The sequence below is a fragment of the Xyrauchen texanus genome, chromosome 31, assembly GCF_025860055.1.
Source record: "Xyrauchen texanus isolate HMW12.3.18 chromosome 31, RBS_HiC_50CHRs, whole genome shotgun sequence".
Classification (NCBI taxonomy): domain Eukaryota; kingdom Metazoa; phylum Chordata; class Actinopteri; order Cypriniformes; family Catostomidae; genus Xyrauchen; species Xyrauchen texanus.
The window spans coordinates 39,479,994-39,501,445 of record NC_068306.1 but is presented as its reverse complement, the minus strand read 5'-3'; the positions used below and the strand labels follow the sequence as shown (position 1 = coordinate 39,501,445).

Here is a 21,452-nt window from a genome sequence, read left to right as displayed (position 1 = left end):
AACACTCTTAGAGAAAACAACCATTTGTGTAATTGAACTTTTGACTTAAAGCCTTAGTTACGGACTTCTCCCCATGTGGCACCACTAGCTCCGACTTCTCTAATCTTTTGTAGATTCCTTTTGTCTTTAAGGTTTCTCCAGATAAGTCAGAAGTATGTAACACAGTTTGTGATCATATTACAGGTTTGATGTGGGAAGTTTCCTCTAATAGCCATATGAGGGCGGCAGACGTCTTTTGGAAAATGTCTCCATTACGTATGAAGCAAAAAAAAAAAAAAATGTCCAGCACCGGGTTTTTAGCTCGAAAACATGAGCGATACCCTCACATACATTCATTACGTTAATTATTATAATTCCTACTAAACTGTCTCAGCGGAAGACAAGCTTTTATTTCCCACCCAGACCACTGAATTGACTGAAGGAGTGGCTTGGTCACGTGGTAATTGTTACCTTTATCTGCGCTGTAACGATGGACCAATCACTGTCGTTTGTAATGATAGGAAACGGCTTTGGCCCTGCGAGCCAAACGGGATAAATCACCCTCCGAAGGGTACTTTGAAGGGAGAACAATCATGATATTCATGCTGAAAGATCGCTTCAAACAGAAATTATAATAAAAAATTCCCACAACTTTGTAGCCCTCCAAAGCTCTCACAGTGGTTGGTAAAGTTTTCGAAGTGAATAGGGCATAGGGGTGATAACTACTGAATGAAACGCACTTAATTTAATAATTTTTCTAGAGATTACAAAGGGGGATGCACATTTGTATCTCTAATACCAATCTTTGTAATACATATTCAAACAATATACTTTTCTGTGTAGCCTACAAAGGTCTTCAGTAAGACAAAAACTCTACAAGATTTGAATGCTACCCAGTAGAGTATTCAGGCTGGTTCGTGCCCCCTTAAGGAAGACACTTTTGTTTTTGACAGCATTTGCTGCCCAGTGCTTTGACCCCAAAACATCAACAAAAGGATACTGACCACGTGGTGCATGAACAAAAAGAAAGACTTTGACAAAAATCAGCAAAGAGAGAGATGGCATTTGGCATGATGGTCTATATTATAAAACTCTACAATCTCCTGTTAAACTCTGTTCAACATTTACATTAATGAGTTAGCAGTGCTATTGGAACAATCTGCAACACCTGGTCTTACTCTAAATCATTCTGAAGTTCAATTTCTTCTCTATGCAGATGATCTGGTGCTGCTGTCAGCTACTGCACAAGGGCTACAGCAGCACCTGGACCTGCTGGAGAACTACTGTCAGAACTGGGCCCTTACAGTCAATAAAATATAATTTTCCAGAAAAAAGACTCTGGGGAACACTGCAATAGAACACACCCAACACTACGACTACCTCGGTCTAAATATTAGTGCTTCAGGGGGTTTTGGTCTGGCAGTGAATGCACTAAAAGAGAAAGCTAGAAGAGCATTCTATGCTATTAAAGGCAAATTTACCCAAGTTGACATTCCTGTAACAATCTGGTGTGAAATCTTTGATAGTATTATAATGCCTATTGCTCTGTACAGATGTGAGGTTTGGGGTCTGTCTGGCAGATTAGTCTAGATGGGACAAACACCCCATAGAATCCCTGCATGCAGAATTCTGTAGAATCATTCTAAGAGTTCAGAGAAGAACACCTACTAATGCATGCCGGGCCCTTATTTTACATATTGAAAAATGATCCCTCAAATTTTGGACACACCTAAATTCAAGTTCCCCTAACACACTGCAGCATGAATTAAAAACCCTTAAAACCCAAGAGCTGAAGCCTAAAACTAGTCCCCTTTGTCAGCTGGCTCTGATATTCACAAACCCACTAACAACTAACAAACACCAGTTTTAGACCAGCACTGCTGAACAAAACCAAATCAGAATAAACCAAATCATAAAAGAAATCATAAAAGAAAGCAAAAACTCACATTTGTACCATTGGAAAAATGAAAGTAAAAACCAAAGCAAACTGGAATGCTATCAGGCCCTAAACAGAACATATAATCTGGCAGAACATCTCCACACTGTTAGAGATCCAAAACAGAGACGGATCCTCACCAAATACAGACTCAGTGATCACAGTCTGAACATAGAAAAAGGCCGACACAGACAAACATGGCTTCCAAAGGAAGAACGAGTCTGTGCTCACTGTGACACGGGTGAGGTCGAGACAGAGACACACTTTCTTCTTCACTGTGAGAAATTTACAGAGGTGAGAGAGAAATACCTCCACAAACTCTCAAACCTCATGCCACAGTTTTCCAGTTCGGCAGAAACAGATCAGATGCTGGTGTTACTGGGGAAGACCATCATGCATCAGTTGCAGCTAAATTCTTTTTGAGATGATACCCTCAGAAACCAATCACTGCCTTAATGTACTTCAGTCACAGTTCTTTTATTTTCTTATGTTCATAATGTCCTGTTAAATGCTTGTTTTATTTTATATTGTATAGCGTATATTGTTATTATAGTTTTTATTTTATTTGATTCATTACCTGGCACCTTATTTTAATTACATATTTATTGTTATTTGTTACTATTTTATTATTATTATTTGTCTTGTCATTATCTGTTTTGTGTATTAATGCTTTGGCAATATTGTATGTAAACACAATCGTGCCAATAAAGTACTTTTAAATTGAAAATTAAAATTGAGAGAGAGAGAGAGAGAGAGAGAGAGAGAGAGAGAGAGAGAGAGAGAGAGAGAGAGAGAGAGAGAGAGAGGGCGAACAACTGACCAATCAGAGAGCAGTGGCGTTGCCAAGCAGCTCGTGTGACTAATGTCGGTCATATGACTGGCCCACAAATGGAGTCCACTTCCAGGATTCAAGTGTGTCTCAGGAATTGAGCCGAAAAAGGGATTTTTATTTCGAAATTGTGGGTCCAATATGGCTCCCACGTTATTTCACAAACTTTTTAACAAAAGAAATGCATTTTCACCGCCCGCGAAATGCAGCAAAGAGGATGCGGTATTCAGGTACGTGTCGAACTTGAGATGATCTCATCTAGAGTCAGAGTGGCTTTAGAATTATGTAGGGCACAACGAACACTTATTATGTTTTTGTAATATTTGTTCAAACCTATAGGTAGAATAATATATTTTAGGCTACAGTTATATGAGGTGTTCCGCGTGCAGTCTGTTTAGCCTCATGGTAGCATTGCCTGGCCGTTTGTTGAATTCTCGAATTTAATTTGTGTCTCACCGCGTACTTATTCTCCAAATATATTGTATTTCCTATTGGACGCTTTTGGTGTTGAACGCGTTGCGAGTTTACTTCAAATAATGACATCGCGAGAGCGATGATTTTTGACTGAAGTAATAATACAATTTAGAGTATAAAGGTGCATTTTAAATGCACTTAGTCCGTTATTTAGTCAATTTAATCTTGAGTTTTATGTCGGTGATTATTAAAGCAGCTTGTTTTGTTGTGATAAGACGCTGGCGTGAGCGCGCGCGAGAGGCAGGGCACGTGACCGTGTCATCAAACAGTCTCGTGCAGTGAGTGTGTGGATGATTAATACATCCAGAAATGCGTGTTGTCTTCTTCATATGTTGTTAGGTTAATGTGTTTTCTTTAAACGTGCAGGATTCACGAAGGCGCTGATTGTCTATTCAGATTGTAATTTCATTTCTGACTGAAAGTCAAATTCGGCACGCATACTAATAAATGTTATATTAAACATTTTAAGCTGTTGTGCTTTTGTATGTATCTTTCTATCATGCTGTTTATTAACACTCACTGCACCGTTTTGGGGAATGCTTCTCCTAGTTATATGATCTAATTAAAACCAATTAATAAACTTTGCTAATTGCTTTTGGAAATCCTTTTTTAAACTTCTTGAAATTTGTTATCGAATTGGTAATTACATCCTGATACAGTTCCATTCACATATTATAAAAGGTATGTGGGCTCTTCTGCATTTGACACTAAATCACATATGTACTCTACTGTAGAGTGTAAGCAGAGTGGTATTGTTATCAACCTTGCATTTAGGAGTCACTGGTATTTAGTTGTTGACCTATCGAAATAACCTGCATCACAGCTGAATGTGCAAATTAAAGTTAAAGATGTTAAACTCCTGTGATGAAATGCCTTTGAATGGTTGTGTTTGGGCCACCAGGTTTATGCTTTCCCAGACATTACTGAACTGCACAGCTGGAGAAGTCTGGAAAACAGTGCAAATCTCTGGTATTTATTTATACTAAAGAGTTGCCAGCTCATTACATTTTGCCATGCAGCCATTAAATCTGTATATATAAATATGAACAGAAACATGTTCATAAATTAAAAAGTTCAACATGACAGAAAAAGTTGTTCTGTTGCCAGGGTTGACTCTTGTGTTCTCTTCAAGTGACCAATGAGCTTCTTCTTTTACTGAAGAATTGACAAGATGTCAAGCTGATCTTTACATTTTCAGCTTTGATCGCTCTAAGCTGCAGATCATCACAAATGCTGAATGTATTCTATAGTTATTCTTTCACCAATTGGTTTTCCTGCGTTTTTCTCTTATAATACAATGATTATGAAATCAAAAAGCGGAGGCACAACAGTTTGTTTTTATATAACGTAATTTCTTTACACTGTGAAAGCTGCATGTGGACATATGTGTTGTATGGTAAGCCTCGGGGATGAATTCACAATCACACACTTTCACAAGGTAATGTTACTCCATGAATCACATCCTAAATTACTCTTTTGCAATTGTTCATGATGCTCACATGGTACTCCTGTTGTTATTTCGCCGAGCTCCACTTGACGGGGCACACAGCGAGAGAGAGTTGTGGTGAGTCAGTAAGTTAGTCATACCTCTGAAGAGAACGAGATCTTCGCAAAAAAGCCGGCAAGCGTGATACCTGTAGGCCAAAATCGAGTTGTTTTGAGTCTTCTGTTGTGACGCTGGCTTAAAAGGGAAACCCCTCTAAGAAGAACTGAAGAGCTACTCGTATTTCTTCGGCAGGGACAAATCGTCATACTGTACATTGTTCTAGATTGTGCCAAAAGATTTTGTGTTCTCTGCTGCCATGACAGGGCATTACTTCCAATCTCAGAGACCTGACTGTCTCACACACTTGCTCGGGTTTCGTCTGGTTAGACAGCTCAAACACCCTTGTGGAAATCAACATTTCCTTTGCAACCCTGCAAGATTTAAAGATTTGCTTTTATCTGTTAATTAAATTGATTTCATGCATTGTATCTTATGATTTGACCTCATGATGTCTTGTTGCCATGTGCCAACTATACGCTATGGCTCCAAAAATAAGTGTTTATAATGTATTGATCCACCAGATCATGTGAAAGTGGAGCAAATATGGAATATTGGGCCGACTATTGTGTTATTGCTATTTCTAACATCATGGCTTTAAAAAAAATTCGCTTTTGCTGAGATATACATTATATATAATTTATTTATTTATTTATTTTGCACACACACACACACACACACACACACACAGTATAATACATTTTATATTAAATAGATTTATATTATGTTTTAAGACAATATCCATCAAAATTGTATCACATTATAATTTGCATGATATAAAGAGTTCAGCTGAGCAAATTATTGCATTTTTAGGCATCTGTTTATTCATGCGGTCAACTTTTGGGCATGTGCAGTATTTTCACAAGCAGGATCGAATATTTAGTAATCTATGAATTAAGAAAGACAACCCAAATGAGAGCAAAACTGACAATACCTGTACAGTCCAGAAATGAGAAATGTAACCAGTGTGTTATAAGGGGTATATAAAGTAGATTTTTGAATTTAAAATTGTCATCCTCACTCTGCAGCTGAACAACTCTCATAATAACAATAGCCATAGTGATTTTGCTTCTTTGTGAATTTTATGTTCACATTTTGATACATTACCTAGCTCTTAAATGTATTTTAATACCTATACTTAGTAGGTCCTTGTGGTGGTGCGGTTACCACAATCCGTGTGGCGGAGGACAAGTCTCAGTTGCCTCCGCTTCTGAGACAGTTAATCTGCGCATTTTATCACGTGGCGCGTTGTGCACGACACTGTGGAGACTTGCAGCATGTGGAGCATCATGCTGCTCTCCGCAATCCACACACACAATTGACCACACTCCCTGTTGAGAGCGAGAACCACTAATCCTGATCACAAGGAGGTTACCTCATGTGACTCTACCCTCCCTAGCAACCAGGCCAATGTGGTTTCTTATGTGACCCGGCTTATTGATGCAGATTACCACCCCTGGAGTCACGAGTTTGAATCCAGGGTGTGCTGAGTGACTCCAGCCAGGTCTCCTAATGCCTCGTACACACTTCACGACTTTCAAAGACGTTGGATCGTGGTACTAGTCATATTACACAACTGTCTGTCTTGTCACTGAAGTCGTAGCGTTTTCAAATTACACGAGGAATCGGCGACAGGGGTGAATGTATTACAAGACATTTCACTGTTGACGAATCCCCGACAGCTCTGCCTGGACTCCTAATTACTTTTCAAAACAGAGTACATGCGAGAAGTGATACGAGATACGAAAACAAATACATGATCATATGTTAATTGTTTCAGAATATGATGTGTATATTTTTAATTGCCTAAAGGCATCATATATTTTATTGGTTACAATATGAAAAAGTACCTTGTACTGAAAAATCTATCCATTTGTTTACCTGACTGTCCAAGAGAATTGGCAATTTCTCTCCAACTCTTTTTCTCCACCCAGTTGTGGTACAGTTCAGATGAAACATCAAATCTGGTTCTCCTGCCAATGTTCCACAAAATTTTCCTCCATTGCTTCGGTCCAATGTGACTTTCTCAATACCGCAGCCTGTTGCAGGTACATCAGGACTCACACTGAAACTTCCCGTGCCCTGTTTCTTGCTCTCTCATTGGCTGTAGGTCAACGCTGCTGTTGTATTCAGTCAAAACATAATTGGAATCGCCGACTGGTCCAGATATTTGACATTCCAAATATCTCGCTGACATCGGCGATGCATCGACAATTCTCCCAGATCGCGTCTTTGATAATTCATACATTGCGATCATCGCTCATGGGAGCGAGCTCTGATTTGCCTACGATTTCGGGCTTTTGTCAGCGATCACCACAAAACTGACGACGAGCGAAAAACGGGCTTAAAATCGTGTAGTTTAAACCCTGCATAAGCAACCAAATTGGCCCGGTTGCTAGGGAGGGTAGAGACGAGCCACGTGCGCAGATTGACATTCTCAGAAGCAGAGACAACTGAGACTTGTCCTCCACCACCCAGATTGAGGTGATTAACTGCGCCACCACGAGGGCATACTAAACTAGTGGGAATTGGGCATTCCAGATCAGGAGAAAAAGGGGATAAAACAAAAATGCAAGTGTGCATTTAACTAGGTAATATTTAAAAATGTAAACATTAAATCAACATACTAATGGCATTGGAGATGAAAAGAAGCAAAATCACAATGGTTATTATTATTACTATCAAAAGCTGTTCAGCTTGAAGATGACATTTAAAACGGTCTACTTTATCATCCTCTTAACAAACATAAATGAAAGATAAAAAAGGTTGCATAAGGGTTAAGTGATTGTATAGAAAGTGTTTTCTCTTTTAAAAGTTGATAAAGGCTATTTATTTTTCATATTATTATTTTTCTATATATTTTGTGATTGTCCTTGGCAGCAAAGCAGGGTTTTGTTTATATTCTAGTTGAGCTAGCTGCTAGGAATTCAGGCTGGAAAAATTCCCACTGCATGCATTCAAAAATTACCCCAGCTAGCGAACAGGAACTGCGTCATGGTCTGGATACTTTCTTTATGTAATGCCTGCTTGCTCCCAATGCAATCTTACACTGACTGTCCTTTGAGGGCAGGGCTGCGTGCTTTGGTCAGAGGTGGGAGCCCGAGACAGATTAGTTCTCTCTTATGTGGATCAGTTCAGCTCACACTCTCTTCAGTTACACCGTATCTAACCAGCATGTACAGATGCCTTTGTCCACGCACTGTCCAGCTCTGCCTGGAGGTCACCTGACAGTCTCATGTTGTTTTGTGAATTTAGTTCAGTGCTATTCTTAGCGGCGCTCTCTGGTGAGGAAAAGTGAGACCAGGGCTAGGGGAGGATGGGAAAGGACAATGGCAGAATCACAAAGATGCCGAGGTACCTGATGTATGCTTGCTTTCTGCTTGAACTGTGTGCTGTAAATTATCAAATATAAATTATTGCTTTTATTAATTTGTAAGTTTTAGAAAATACTTGCTGTAAAAGCACACCTTAAATTCAGAGGCTAAGTTATGGCAAAAATGTATAAAAAAAAATATATATATATATATATATATATATATATATATATAACTGCACAACTCAAAGTACAATTTAATTTATTTACCAACGTTTGGCTATCAGTTTAACTCAAGGTACAAAGTTTGTGTTTGTATATTAACAACTTCTGCCTTTTTGGGGGCAGAATCTACAGGCTTCACTATGGGAGAACTAGAAGTTAACTGGTGTGTTTTGCCTTCTTAATGAGAGCATTTACTCTGCAGAATATTTGTCTTCCTTGCTGTTTGCTACAATTATGATTGGGTATCATGTAGCGCATAGGAGATTACGTTCAATGGTTTTAGGACTCATTCTTAGTTTTCGAGCAGCGCTGGCCTGCTCAACGTGAAGTCTGAAATTCTAGATCAGGGATGTTCAAACTTTTGCTTGGGGACTAAATGCAGTTGCAGGCTATGTGTTTTTTGTTTTTTTATGTCTGATGCCGAAATCCAGAGAGCAGGGTTGCCTATAGGCTGATGATACAATGTCGATAAATCTCAAAATGTAATTTAGTAAATACCATAAACATAAAATTGCAAAAAAAAATTATAAATCTTATTTACCACTATGTTACTCAATTTCACACAAAACTTTAACTTTGGAAAAAAATAATCTAAAAAAAGAATATTGTATTTTAAGTGGATGGCAGTTTCTTCTGATTTCTGTTTAGTCATCCAATTTTAGTAATTTATTTGCACATGAAGAAATTGTTAATATATTAGGAAGAAGGAAATAACTACACACAGTTGTCCAGCAACCATGGATTGCATGTCCACGATGGCAAACACATTTTCTCAAAAAATACATAATCAAGCCAATTGCATATACAGTGCATAGTGAATAAGACATTTACTTGTAGCTAGGGCTGTCACAATTATGAAATTTTGCTGACTATTAATTGTCTGTTTTAGGGCTGTGACGATTAATTGTCGTAAAATTGTCATTTTTTTTTATGTATGCTTCATACATCTTAAGAATTCATTTTTACATATTTAACTTCAAATATAAAAATCAAATAATAAAATAGGAATAAACTATGATTACCTTTTAAGGTTTTAAAAACTTATGAAAGACTTGAAAAATAATGTTTAAATATCAAAATATTTCAAATATATCTCTATTTTTGGTCAACTTTAGGTTTGGTCAATTTTACATTTGCAATTGTTTTTTGAAGTCATATATTTGATAAGTTTTAAAATAAAAACTTAAATATAATTGAATATATATTTTATTGTATTTATATTTTATTATGCAATAGTAAAATATTTCTTTCCTAATTTCTTAATATTCATAAATTATTTTAATGCTCTGTTTAAACCGACCAGCCCTTATTTGTCATTAAGCCAAACCTTTGAGTTTTTGTTTCATCATTTTATCACTCCACAGAAAGAGTAAGCGTGCATCTCCTCTTTGTCACTGTGTGTCTTTAACACAGCCTGTATGAACCAAGAACATTTGCCATTACACGATCTTTTAAAGTGGATCTGGAGTGCATTGTGTTCAGTATCAAAGATAATACTTGTTCTTATATTTTAACAGGACTTTGGCATGAGCCTCTGCTGATTCACATGCTCTTCAGGACAGGGGCTGGTTGACACACAAATGTGCTGTTCATGGCATTTATACAGTGTATTCACTTTTTCCTTATTTGGTCATTAAAATTGGATTTTGTGGATATGCCAAATAACCGCAGTTAATCAAATAACCGTGATCAGACGGTTATTTAATTGTAGCACACGTGATTTTACTTTTACTTTAAAGCTTTTACTTTGAAGTTGCGGATCCAGCAAGAGCACTTTTGATGCTGAGGTTTTTGATTCTGGCTGATGGAATATGCACTTTAGAGGAAGATATTCGATGAGCTCAATGGGAAGAAAATGCTGGATTTTCATGAGGTCCGTGAATTACATCAGATGTGTTTGAGCTCGATGTTAAAGTGCTCGCCTGTTTCATTCTCAGTTTCTCTCCTCAACAGTTCCCGGTTACTTTTAACTGTCTTGTCTAATGATACAATTTTTTTTATAAAACTAATGTGTACTGTCTGCAAATATGTGCATATCTCGTTTAAACAGATGTAATAAACCAACCTCACACAACTTCAGCAGATCCTGTGGATTGTGCACTGTATAAATGAGACTGAGTTGAACACATGCTTATTATTGTAGTAGCACGATGGCATGTAACAACTAAACGAACCGTGACTGGTCGTTTACATGTCTCGGTTGCTTAACAGGCAATTGCTATTCTCAGCGCCCTCAAGAAACAAATCGGCCAAATGGGAAAATTTATCGGCCTATGCGATTAATTAAAACATTCAGAATATCGGCTGATTTATCTCCCACAGCGATATATCAGCCAACCATTAGTTTTAATCACACTTTGCTCTATGGTATGCTTCAGTTGGTCCTATTTATTAATAAAGGATATGCTATTTCATTCACAAAGAACACTTTTAATGGAACAGTGATGTTATACAAAATATTATACTCATTCCCACTTTCGTCCTTTGATGTCCATTCAGTGTCACTGCAAAACACGTAGAGCTGATACTGAGCAGTGTTGGGTGTGACCCATCACAATAATCATAATCAGATTATTGTGATGCAAGTAATAACTCCTAATCATTATTACTCTCCTTAGTAATTTAATTTTAGTTTCTATTCTGTTGTTACTTGCATTACAATAAAAAAAAAAATCATACAAATTACTGCACTCTCTTTTATTTTGTATTTGCATAGGTGAAAGCTTAATACACTTGCACATCTGTATGCCTGTACTGTCCTCACTCATGGGCCACTTGAGAGTAATTTGTTCTGTTTCAATTAAACATCAGAAAAAAACAATTATTTTCAATTGATTCAACTTCACAGCGCTACAAAGGTCATTCTTAGAGAGTGTGCCCAACATGTACGTTTCTTTGCTGCCACTCCCACTGTACAACGACAGGACTCCTTTGTTGTTTGATGCCTGGTATCAGGACATTATAACAAGAACAAGTACATGAGCAAAGTATCTTTGCTCTGATAATAATTCATCTGATACCAATCCTTGAAATGCTTAATTCTTTTTGTGTGGTGCTTCAACCGTGAAAATCTGGAGTATTCCAAACTCCTGTTAAATACTATTCTATTTCTAAAATCTCTTGTGGGCCACATCAGAGCAGTCGTGGCCCGTGGTCTTCACACCGCTGGTCTAGATTAGTTTTTTCACCCAGAATTTCAGCAAATTTTTCCTAATCTGTCAGAAACAGTCATAGCATGTTTTACAACCGCTCAATTTAATGTGTCAGGGCATTTCATATTAAATGAATATTCAAAGTTAAGTGAAAGTTCAGTTAAATTGACAGCATTTGTGATGACTTGCCCCTCCTTTTGTTTTAAAAAAGCAAAAATCTAGTTAACCGTGTGGCACTAGAATGGAAATGAATGGGTACATTGTTTAGAGGGATAAAAGGCAGAAATTTTATAGCTTGTAATTTTATGAAAAAACTTGGATAATTTTTTTTTCTGTTAAACTTTTGTATTATTTGAGCTGTAAAGTTGTTAAAATAAAAAACTGTGGTGGATGACTAAATTCTGATTACCGGGTTTACAGCATTACATCGTTATGACAGAGAAGTTTAAAATTGGATGAAGCTTTTTCACAGAAAAAAACTTGTAAGGTTTTATGACACTAAAATCATGTTAACAATTTGTTTACTTGTGGCTATGCTTGTGAAACAATGAGTATTTTAATGTTATGGATGCACCTATACCACTTTTCTCTTCCGTTATCAGAATTCTCAGTATCGGCCGATCCCGATCCGATATCAGTGTTGTTTTTTTGCATAATCAGTTGAGAATATCTTTACAATATTGTGTGGAGCTTATTGGGTGTACTCTTTAATATGTGAAGAAACACAAACCTCTAACTACACATTATTTCAATATTTATAGCTTATTGAGAAACTTTTATTGTTAACTAGTATACTGGATAATGTAGCAGCAAAATTAACAGTAATTCCAGTCTTCAGTACAAACAAAGCCGTTTTTTTCTTTATGTCTCTCTTTTTTGTTCAAATTAGTTGTAAGATATCAGTCCACTTCATACACACAGTTATTTTTTGGAACCCATTCAACTTAAATTTTATAAAAATTTGTAAACAAATTATTATAATAATAATATATTATACACCTTTAACTTTAACTTTAAAACCATCACACTTTTATTTTGACATTCTAAACTCTCCAGGAAGTCTTGTATGTGTCTGTTTGTAGGCAAGTTCACAGTAGTTTAATTCACTTCTTATTTAAATTCTGTTAAAATGCACCTCCGGTGCCGTTCTAAATGCTTATTATAAGTGAACCGAACTATTGAGCATCTACATCTGAGATGTTGTTCGTGGGTAGCGCTCAAATATTGCGCACTGCTGTGAAGGGTAAAAATAGCAGAGAGTGTGTGTAAACGGAGCAGCGCCATTCAATAACGTGCTGGAGCTGCATGTGCATTTTATATATTTACTTATTAAACGCAGCCTTTTGTGACTCACAGTCTTTTGAGCTTGACAGTAACAAACATAACTAACACTTAGTATCGTATTTGGGTCGGACCGATTCCCAATCCATTTAAAAACGTCTGTATCGGAGCTGATGCCGATTCAGGTATCGGATCGGTGCATCCCTAGTTAACGTCTATACTATGAGAAGTCTATGATTGACAGGCAGGAAGCACATAAACGTTTTCTGATTGGCTAAATAAAGATTGTGTCTGTGCCCGCGGTCACATTTTTGTTTGTTTATACAGACTAGTGCTGTCACAGCCCCGCACTTATAAGCATTTATGGGCTGCCTTGTGAACGCGCACAATGATTGACAGGCAGGAAGTCTTCCAATTGGCTAAACCAATAATCTAGCTGCGGAAATCTTTTTCACAGCTGTTTACTGAGCCAAGGGCTGTTACAGAGACGTGTGATATTTCATGGCATTCATTTCAGTGATATCTGACAGGTAATAAGGAATTTTTCTGCATGTCGTTTAATAAAAAAATAAATCACTTGCCTGTACAAAAGACGTGGCAAATCACAAAAAAGTGATGTGAAACTGCTTAAAAATGCCAGCCACGCACTCCAACTTATTAATCTGTAACCTTGAACTTGGTGTCCCTGTGCCCCCTCAAAATAAAAATGCACACCGCAGTCATGCTCAGGTCTGAGGAGGTTGAAGGTGCCGTAAGGGATATTAGCCATTATGGAACTTCCATGAGATTTGAGCTGTTGAAGTAGACACGCCCCCTTTAAAAAAAAAAAACGCCCTCCAAAGATGGTTTAGAGAAAAAGCCAACTTGTAGAGAAGCAGTGCGTATTAGCAAAATCACACCGTCCGCTGACAACTGTTGTAAATCTGATTCTGACATTAAAGTCCCCGTCAAATGCCTTGAGGAGCACAGTTTTCTTTGGCCTGTTGACGTACTTCTTATTGAAACATAAAATTGGGCCAGGGTTCATGCCTTTTTAAAAATAGCCAGTAGGCTTTAGTTTACATCGCAGCTCCCGGCAAAGCATTTTTGTTTTCATACTCATTTTAATCTGTAATATCAGTAGCCTGTTAAAAGTGAATAACTGGTGTATTGCTGGAATAGATATGCTGTTTTGTCTCTCAATTTGTGCACAGCCAGTATATCTGTATGTTTGACAGCCTGTAGTGAAAGTTATTCTTGGCTCATTTGAGGAATGCTGAATCCCCTAAATGCTGTTGCTGGGTCTCTGCTGTGGAGTATTTAAACTAAACCCCGGATCTGCTCCTGCCCTGCTTCATAAGACCAAGCATCTATTCCTTAAAACAGCACTCTGTTGGTTCAAACTGTCTGTTTTGTCTGAGGACTGAAGGTGATTCTCAATAACTATGTTTCCATCCAAGGATTTTTTTTACGAAAAAAGTTTCTTCGAAAAAAAGAAAAAACTGGTTTGGAAACACTTTTTGTCAATAAAATTGGCATTAACGCAAAAATGTAGTGTCACATGACAGAATTTGCCCCAATCGTTACCCTGTGTTAATCATGATGACAAGGTATACATTAGGGCTGCACAATTAATCCATTTAATCACAATTACGATTACGGCTGCCACGATTACATAATCGTGAAAACTGAGGATTACAGCGTTCAGTTTAAGTCTGCTCCTGTTGCATCAATGGTTTCTATTTACAATATGTTTTTGCAGTGGTTGAGTATTCTAACCAATCACTACTATGTCCGTTGCTCTGTTCGCACATCACACGAAAATTAATACTGAAGAAACATCACCTGACACTTGAAAAGAAGCTGTAGAACAAGAGTGAATATCACTTTGTAAATATCTTTGATTCATTGCATATTGCACCGTTCGCTTGGGACGTAGATGTTAAATACACTGCAAATGAGCAACGCGACGATAATAAAATTATCCTGTTCTAATTAAGTCATAGACATGTTGTAAATAATTGAGTTATGCTGATTAGACAGCTTTGTTTTTAATGAGGCATTGCGCTCGTGTCGAAATACAGATCTCAAACTGTGTAAACCTGCAGTGAGTGACGGCAGTCATTGTAATGAGAGTTTGTTGCGTTGCTCAATTTCTGTGTACAATTTATTACAAATGTAATAAGTTTTGTTTTGTCATGTTAATAAGTAGGCCAATGTGAATTTGATTTGTACAAAATAACATTAAATTAATTCAGCTTAACTGTTCTAAGTGTGTTTTGGAAGTGTAGCCAACATAAAGAATATGGCTTAAATAGCATATTTAAGGAATCACCGTCATTATCGCGTCTGCTCTTAAAAGACCCATTTGTCAAGCAGTTGGTATTAGTAGATTTAACATTTTCACGAATTGCACAAATTCTAAAAGCAAATGACTTTTTCATTTCCAAAGTGCAACCACTGAGGCCAAAAATGATCTAACGATGATCTTACATAAACAAGATCACCATTGAAGATGTAATGGGATGAATGGTCCCTGTCTCTCCATGAAAGGTCTTACTGAACAGAGTATCTTGGTTGATTTAATTCAGCTGTTAATAAGTTTGAAAATTTAATATGCCATATTATTTACTGTATGTTGACTAATAAATTAAGCAGTAAATTAGCAATAATTCAATTTATACCATAGATATCAATTTACCATAATTTTAATTTGCCTTACCCTTACAAACATTACAATATAAAATACAATACATTATAATGCTTAAAAGATGCTTAAAAGAAACTGGAGCACAGCTCATATCCACCATTGAAATCTGCTACTCTGAAGAACCACACGGTTGCTGACTTTGTGACGTCATAGTAATTAAAATTTTTAATCGACGTTCATAATCACGATTACAATATCAAGAGCAATAATCGACCATTATGACTTTTGCTAAAATCGTGCAGCCCTAGTATACATCCTTAAAAGGCAATTTATTGTAGTTGATTATAGGTTGATCTTAACGGCATATAGATCTGATGCTGCAAACATGACACTTCCAGGTGTGCCAACACAAATATCTCGTATCATGCACATCGACAAGTGCACAGAAAACAAATGAATGGCCACTGTTTTTGATTAATCGCGGTAGCCTTCTGTTTATTTACACCATTCAAAATGATAGACGGCAGTCATGGAATTAGCCCGCAATACAAAAACATATAATTTCTCTGCACAAAGATGTTTTAATAAAAAAAGAAAACATACAAAAACATACACTATTATAGGAGAAAAGCATCAGTTTGCTTTTTTTGAACACTAACAGCCCAATTCTATAAATTTATTGTTTAACTTTTGAAAAATTCCAGCAAAATTCCCTGTATTAAATTAATTTCCTTATGAAAAAAAACATTAAATTGAAAAAATAAATTACCATAACAAAACAATTTTTTTTTGACCTACATATGTCTTTTCTTTACACAAATTTAAATTAGCCTTACCCAGTTCTGTAGACAAAAAAGTCAGCAGAATGACATTTTCAGAATGTTCTGCACTTTTTTTCAAGACTATAAACTATCAGAACTATTTGTCCAATGAGTTTACTTACAGAAAACTAGCTTTTGAACATTTTAAAACATTTAAATATTTTAAAGCTAACCCTCTTTACCTCGGATCACATGCATTTGCTGAGCTTCAGAAAATGTGCACACCGCATATACACATCAATGTATGTTCCTTATACTAAGACTGAAAGTTTCCTCCACTACTTAGTGCAGGTTGTCAGCTTGAACAGGGCCATGACGATTCACTTTAGGGTCAGAACTGGTGCACAACATCAGAACCAATATTACAGTCCTATCATAAGGACAACTGCTCCCTTCTGATTGCATTTATTTGTTAATTAAAATCATAGTAAACTGGCTAATTTCAATGAATTGTCTCAATAATCTCCCCATTTTACCAAAACTTCAGAGGAAAGAAATTAGAGACATCTGGGAGGCGAATTAATGATAAAAACACATTTCTCTATGGAAATGGCTTAAGGGCAGATTTATTTTGTGATAAACCAAAACGTATGCAACAAAGTGTTTTTTTAGGCATGACGTCATCACGCACACCATTTGAATGGAAACACGCAGAAGACGGCAATTTCGCAAACTTTTTTATGCATTTTCACTTTGTTGATAACAAAATAATTATAAAAGTGAAAAGTGGATGGAAACTAGGCTAATGATGTGGTCTTTTGTCTTGAACCCTGATATAGTGGATGATTCTGCCATCATCACAGATATGTTTCCACAAATTTTCCTGTCAGAAGGGAATGAGCACAGATGATTGGAGTTTGCCATTGGTGGGAAGAGTAAACAGCCATGCACTCTAGCACCTGGCCTGTGCCTTTCTTCACCTGCATTGACGCAGAGCACAAAAATAACTTGTCTATTTGACATTCTTGCTCCCTTTCCTTGCTCTCTTTTTTCAAAGTCCCCCACTCAAAATCCCACCCAATAAACAACCCCCGCTTTCCCATTAATCAGCTTCTTACAAACTTATAAGTGTAAATATCTCATCCCATCTCTTCCCCGAACAGCTCCCACTTTGGTTCATCTCCGTCATTGTGGAATGGCAGCAATGCAGAAGCTGTCGGAACAGCGACCCATACAATGGCAGCTGACAGCTGAAGGAAGCTCATTAGTCAACTGACAGTGTGCTCAGTGATGTCTCCACCCCTGACACTTTATGGTTGGGGTGTAAAATGAATTGTACCAGAGCTATGCCTTGTGCCCAACCCGGGCGCTTTAACCCTTATTGTCTTTTCCATATATTTTTACAGACCTTTTCTGTTTAGAGGTCATAGGTATGAAGATGACCAATTATTTAAAAATCTGAAGAAGATTTTCTGGCAATTTGCCAGTTTAAGAAATTGTAACAAAGCCAGAGAAGTGAACAAATATTTAAGAATAATCCCACCAGTTAAATTTGTGACTGAAAGTTAGTTTGAAATTGAAGGTTCGAAAAAGTGTTGTTGATGTATTAAATAAAAATGTCAACTTTGAAAGAGCAGTAGCTTGATTTTTTTCCATGGGTCATGCAAGTAGTCACATGACCGGACGCATTAAATTACAGTTTGCTCCTCTGAAAGATGTAAAAGCTCCATAGCTTTAAGTAAAAAGCAAGTAAAACCTGTCATTAGGGCTGGGCAATAAATACTATATCGTGGCGGCGATTTTAAAGTGTCAATCAACAGAGGTTTTTTTTGTGCTATTGTTTGTATCGCGATATGTAAATATCCAAACATCCACTTGCGCTACTCAACTGTTTTTTTTTTTTTTTTGTTTTTTTTTTTAAGCCTATAGAGGTGATCAAACTGATAGACAGCCAATCAGTCTAACCACCACTGACAAGGAAAACGGCTACAACACTGTTATGTGCCAAAATATAGGGTTTTTAAACAAAACATTATTAACTTTACTGAAATTCTGTATTATACTACATATTAGGAAGCAAACCGACCATATTTGCCTTAAGATATTCTCTTCAGAAATTATTTACATTTAAACGTTTATTGGATATTTTCTTATATATTATTTTCTTGGTTGCTTTGTGAAAATGTTGAATTTCTTCAGAAAACTTTATAATAATGATATTGGTCAACAACATACTGACATGTAGCATAATCTGTCATTTAGTATTATGGTAAAGTTAATTTAAAACCAAGTTGAATTTTAATTATTTTATTAGTTAATTTATTATTATTATTATTATTATTATTAAATGAAGAGAAAATTATAAAAGAGGAAGTAGTTTTGAGGTTTGGCAGCTGTGCAAGGAAATAGTAGGCAACCACCTTAATAACTGCTTTAAGACCCATCAGAAGCCTGCGTCAACAACTTGGTTCGGCAGTGAACAGAACCAACACACAAGCAGTTAACAGTACAGCCCATGTAGGTACAGCCGTCACCCATCTAATGCTTTTTTGGAATACATGGCAAACAATGTCAGGTTAATGAAGGTTACTTTTAAAACATGATAATGAAAGTGAGTAGCGCATAATTTACCTCTGCATTAAAAAGTCAGTCTCCAAAAAGTCAGTTGGATGGGAGCGCGCATTCTTGGTCTATTTACATAAATTCACACACATGCAGGGCGTGCAAGAAGAAAGAGTGCACACTCATGCAAATGACTGACAGGGAGAGAAAGGCATTGAAGCCATAGACTCAAGGTTGGTTAACAGAAAAATTGACATGCTTGGTTTAAGTTAAGGTTTAAATGTTTTTTATTTGTTAAATGACAGACAAAATGTTTAATTATCTGTCAGTGTTTTTAAAAAATCAGTAAATTACACTTTTTTTTTTTTGTTTCATATGCAACCTCTACGCTCTTTCAAGAATCCTAGTGTTCCCTCACAAACTCCCAGGGGTTTGCATATTCCATTTGGGAAACCCTGATGTAAAAAAATAACAATGGAATTAGAAAGCTACTGACTCTGAAGCTTCTCTGTTAGGACTGGGCGATATGGCAAATAAATCAAATCTCGATTTTTATCAAATTTATGGACCATTCACGATTCAATTTTTTTTAACATTTAAATGTACTCCAACATGATTCAAATTGTATGTTCTTAATTAGAATGCAAGGCAACCTGGTTAAAGAAATCCAAGTTCTATTCATTATAGGACTTTTCATCAACATGCAATCTCAATTTCTTGATTTAATATATATATTTTTTTAAACAGTGCCAAAACACAAATTCTAATAAAGAAAATCAGGAAAATGCCTAGCCCTAATTCTGGTATCATTACTGGCTTTTTTAAGGTTGTTGAGTTAACAAATGAAGTGACTCATCCATACTGGTTGATACTGAGCATTTTTGTGTGAGAGGCAATGAAATTGTGTCGTAGTTTAATTTGCTCACAATTATTTCCTCAGTGAAAAGATCAGGAATATTGGATTGCACCCATTATAATCAATGAAACTGTCTGTGTGACCTGCGGACAATGTAAGAATAGATTTTTTTAGATATACATGAAAATAATTTTACTCTTTCTTCTGCGCTTGCTTCTATTCTTCTCCAGCTACTCTGAGAACTTTGCAGTTCGATACTGTTAATATTGAGTTTTGTGTTACAAATTGCTTATGTTCCTCATCTGTTCATCGTTTTGGATAGAAGCATCTGCTAAATGACTAAATGTTGGTGGGATTTATGAAGGGAAGGGAATGGAAGGGAATTATAGTAAAATTATAGAGATCTACCTCTCAAATGTACTATTAGTTGGCATAAAGTTTGTTCATCTACCATAGATAAAAAGTGTGTTACAGTTGTTACTACTGCACGGATCCAGCCATCTTGCTTCATTGCTGCAGTTCTAAACACTTTAATTTCTGTTAGTTCTAGGCAACTAGGGAGCATCCTGGTCCAAAACATGGTCCACATTTTAAAAACGGCATTTTATGAGAATAATGTTAATGTAACATTAATCACATTCAAGTCAATATGAATGAAGCGCCTCCTGCTGTTAACCGATGCAAGTCCTTGAAACAATCTATTCAGAGGGGCACAAAACCACTTATTTGCATCCTGAACACAATGACGCACTTCAGTGTAACCAGAGAGCTTCAGAGTGATCCTCGCTGGCATTCAAAAGCACAGAACTGCATGGTAATATTGTGGTTATATACAGTATCTAGTACACGATATCAAGCAGTTAAACATTTTTAACTGTAAATATTTATTTAAATAGTGTCAGACAGATTCAGTGAAAGACTTGAATCTCTCCTCTTGGGGTGTAACGATCCATCGATCTGGGTCGATGCATCGATCAAATAACCAACGATGCGATGTCATTGATGCAACACGTAAACATTGATGTATATATATTTTTTAAGATACATTATTTTGACACTCTTAATGCCAGACACGTCTGTGCGCATTTTCCTTATAAGAAACCTTATGAAAGTCACCTTGCTTCAAAAGCACTAAATATGCCTCTCATGTGGGACACGGATGTGCCTGGAGGGACTTACTCCTATGATTTGGATCATTGTCTGGCTGCATAATCCAATTGCACTAGAGCTTTAACTCATGGACTGATTACCGGATGTTCTCCTTTAGAATTTTCTGATAGAGAGCAGAATTCATGTTTTCCTAAATTATTGCGAGTCGCCCTGGCCCCTCACACCACCACCACCATGCTTGACTGTAGGTATGTTTATCTTTTTGTGGAATTCTGTAGTTTATTCACACCAGATGTAACAGGACCCCTGTCTTCGACTTTCGACTCATCAGTCCACAGAATATTCTCCCAAAAGTTGAGGATCATCAATAGAGGTCGACCGATATGGGTTTTTTCAGGCCGATGCCGATCTTTTGAAATCCGGGTCGGCCGATAAATGCTGCCGATTTATTTTGGCCGATATGTGCTTGTTTTTAACCTTTTATTTGAACCTTTTATTTGAAAGATAAAATGTAACACAAATAATTACTTAAGATAGACAAAATTTCTCAACAAATACATTTATTGAACACTTGACCAATCTGCACTTGTACACTTAAATTAAAAATGTATAATGTAAAAACATATTGTATAAATAATGTATAACTGTAACGCACACAAGTTGAGACAGTCACAATGTAAGTCAAAAACTGCGTTTATTTGCAGGGAGGCAAAAGTACATACAAGGGGCAAATCCAATGAAGAGTAGTCGTGGGAAGCGTAGGGTCAAGAGCCGGGGAATCAAAGAGATGAACAAGGGGGCA

General features: G+C 36.7%; 1 protein-coding gene across 3 annotated transcripts in view; it reads left to right on the top strand.

Annotated features, from left to right (window-relative positions):
- Positions 1–2,782: 2,782 nt before the first annotated feature.
- fnip1 (folliculin interacting protein 1) overlaps positions 2,783–21,452 on the top strand; it is a 66,343-nt gene continuing 47,673 nt past the window's right edge. For 2 of the 3 annotated variants that reach the window (XM_052099521.1, XM_052099519.1), the window contains exon 1: positions 2,783–2,974. In XM_052099521.1, coding sequence (XP_051955481.1) covers positions 2,886–2,974 — 89 coding nt within the window. In that variant the 5' untranslated portion in view covers positions 2,783–2,885. Of the gene's footprint in view, positions 2,975–7,655; positions 8,116–21,452 lie in introns of those variants that run through there. The other variant, XM_052099520.1, reaches the window with a different exon arrangement.